This window comes from Myotis davidii, unplaced genomic scaffold, assembly GCF_000327345.1.
Source record: "Myotis davidii unplaced genomic scaffold, ASM32734v1 scaffold17, whole genome shotgun sequence".
Lineage (NCBI taxonomy): Eukaryota > Metazoa > Chordata > Mammalia > Chiroptera > Vespertilionidae > Myotis > Myotis davidii.
Window position 1 is genome coordinate 315,645 of NW_006288624.1, and position 2,662 is coordinate 318,306.

Sequence of the window (2,662 nt, forward strand, 5' to 3'; positions counted from 1 at the left end):
AGCAGACTGCCTTACCTGGCACAGAAGAACTCCCAGCTGTGCTGGTCGAGGTCGACGGGACCTCCCCATCGCCATGGTCGGAATCCTGTGGGCTTTGCTGTGCCTCTGTGTTACACCTGTCGACACAGTCATGGTCACTTGCAGGGAAGGGCTGGAGGCCCAGTCATTCTCTGACTGTGGGGTCCTGGCAGGGGTCGCTCAGGCAGTGCCACAGCCTTCACCCCGGACCCTCTCACCTTCCATTACTTGGGAAGCATTAACCCCGCTTCTCCTTAAAAGTGGTTTACCTATTGCAAACACACCAGTTAGAGCAAGGTTTTGTCTCTCATCCTTAAGGGGATGATGTCACAGTAATTCCCTTTTCTCATCGCCTCACTTGAGCACTTCATGAGGTCTTTTGGAATTTTCTGGATGAAAAGAAGACCAGAAATCTTTGCCAATAAGAATTCTACCATGCACCCCTATGTTCATAACAGCACAATTTACAATAGCTAAGATTTGGAAACAGCTTAATTGCCCACCAGCAGATGAGTGGATTAGAAAACTGTGGTACATCTACACGATGGAATACTATGCTACGGTAAAAAAGAAGGAACTTTTACCATTTGCAACAGCATGGATGGACCTGGAGAGCATTGTACTAAGGCTTAGCAGCTAAGCGAAATAAGCCAGTGGGAGAAAGATAAATATCACGTATCTCACTCATATGTGGGATATAATGAACAACATAAACTGATGAACAAAAACAGATCTAGAGGCAAAGAAACACTGAACAGACAGTCCAACCTCAGAGAGAAGGCAGCAGGGGGAGGGAGGGTTAAGAGATCAACCAAAGGACCTATATGCATGCATATTAGCATAACCAATGGACAAGGACACGGGGGTGGTGGGAGCGTGTCTTGGCACTGCGATGGTGGGAGCGTGTCTTGGCACTGCGATGGTGGGAGCGTGTCTCGGGGGCGGGATCAATTGGGGAAAAAGGAGACACATGTAATACTTCAAACAATAATGATAATGATGATAATGATAATAATAATAGTAATAATAAAGAATTCTCCCAGCTGGGCTCATTTATAAGGCCAGGTGAATTTCATTCTTTACTGGATCCAGCAATACAGAGTTTAAATTGTACTTGGCTACCCAACTTTACAGATGGAGAAATTGGGGTTCAGGACACAGAGGTGATGTGCTCAGTGATACTGAGATAGAGCCATAGTTTAAACACCCATTTTGCAAAGCTACAAGCAGCGTCCATGGCAATTATAGGCTAAAGTCACAAGAGAAGTATTGTACCAGAGTAACTCAGAGTGATTAAGTAACTTGCCTATAGGAAAAAGCAGTGTGTCAAGCTCAGACTTCTTAATTCCAAAGCCCTTGTTCCTTCCCCATTTTTTTTTTAATATATTTTATTAATTTTTTACAGAGAGGAAGGGAGCGAGATAGAGAGCTAGAAACATCAATGAGAGAGAAACATCAATCAGCTGCCTCCTGCACATCTCCCGCTGGGGATGTGCCCGCAACCCAGGGACATGCCCTTGACCGGAATCGAACCTGGGACCTTTCAGTCCGCAGGCCGACGCTCTATCCACTGAGCCAAACCGGCCTCGGCCCTTCCACATTTTTTAAAAATGTTTTTATTGATTTTTTATAGTGAGAGGAAGGGAGAGAGATAGAGAGCTAGAAACATCAATGAGAGAGAAACATCAATCAGCTGCCTCCTGCACATCTCCCGCTGGGGATGTGCCCGCAACCCAGGGACATGCCCTTGACCGGAATCGAACCTGGGACCTTTCAGTCCGCAGGCCGACGCTCTATCCACTGAGCCAAACCGGCCTCGGCCCTTCCACATTTTTTAAAAATGTTTTTATTGATTTTTTATAGAGAGAGGAAGGGAGAGGGATAGATAGAAACATCAACGAGAAACATAACCAATTTGGCTGCCTCCTGCATGTGCCCTGATCAGGAATCAAACTGGTGACCTCTTGGTTCCTAGGTCCATGGTCGGCAAACTGCGGCTCACAAGCCACATGCGGCTCTTTGGCCCCTTGAGTGTGGCTCTTCCTAAGCCTTAGGAGTGCCCTAATTACGTTAATAACAATGTACCTACCTATACAGTTTAAGTTTAAAAAATTTGGCTCTCAAAAGAAATTCCAATCGTTGTACTGTTGATATCTGGCTCTGTTGACTAATGAGTTTGCCGACCACTGTCCTAGGCTGATGCTCAACTGCTGAGCCACACCAGCCAGGCCATTCCACAACAGTTTGATGCTTTTTGTTATTGTTTGGTTTAAGCTGGTCTAAAGAAGCATCATGGCCTTGACACCTTATATCTAGAAACCTATCCATTCTGAAGGGAGGTCTGGAGTATGGAAGAGTCTTAAAATTGTCCCCTTTGGTGAGGTGGGGGCTGTGCAGACTTCTTATGGCCAGAAGTCACACCAACAACCCTGACTGTGAAGAGGTGTCCTCTCCTGCCATGAGGTGATGGGGGGGATCTTGTTCTGAGACTGGATGCTTGCATTTCCTTCATGCAGAAAAATAAGTGGAAAATGTTTATACTGGGATTTCAACTAAGTACTGACTAGGCTTTATTTTTTAAGCTGGGTGGAAGGTACACATTCATTGTACTATTCTTTATACCCTTTTGTGTTTTTAAATACTA

At 45.4% G+C, this 2,662-nt stretch overlaps 1 protein-coding gene across 3 annotated transcripts in view; it reads right to left on the minus strand.

Moving 5' to 3' along the window:
* The window catches only part of DCAF4 (DDB1 and CUL4 associated factor 4), a 25,136-nt gene that overhangs the window by 15,108 nt on the left and 7,366 nt on the right, over window positions 1–2,662 (minus strand). For all 3 annotated transcript variants that reach the window (XM_006760715.2, XM_006760716.2, XM_006760714.2), the window contains exon 3: window positions 16–116. In XM_006760715.2, the coding sequence (XP_006760778.1) occupies window positions 16–116 (101 nt within the window). The remainder of the gene's footprint in view (window positions 1–15; window positions 117–2,662) is intronic.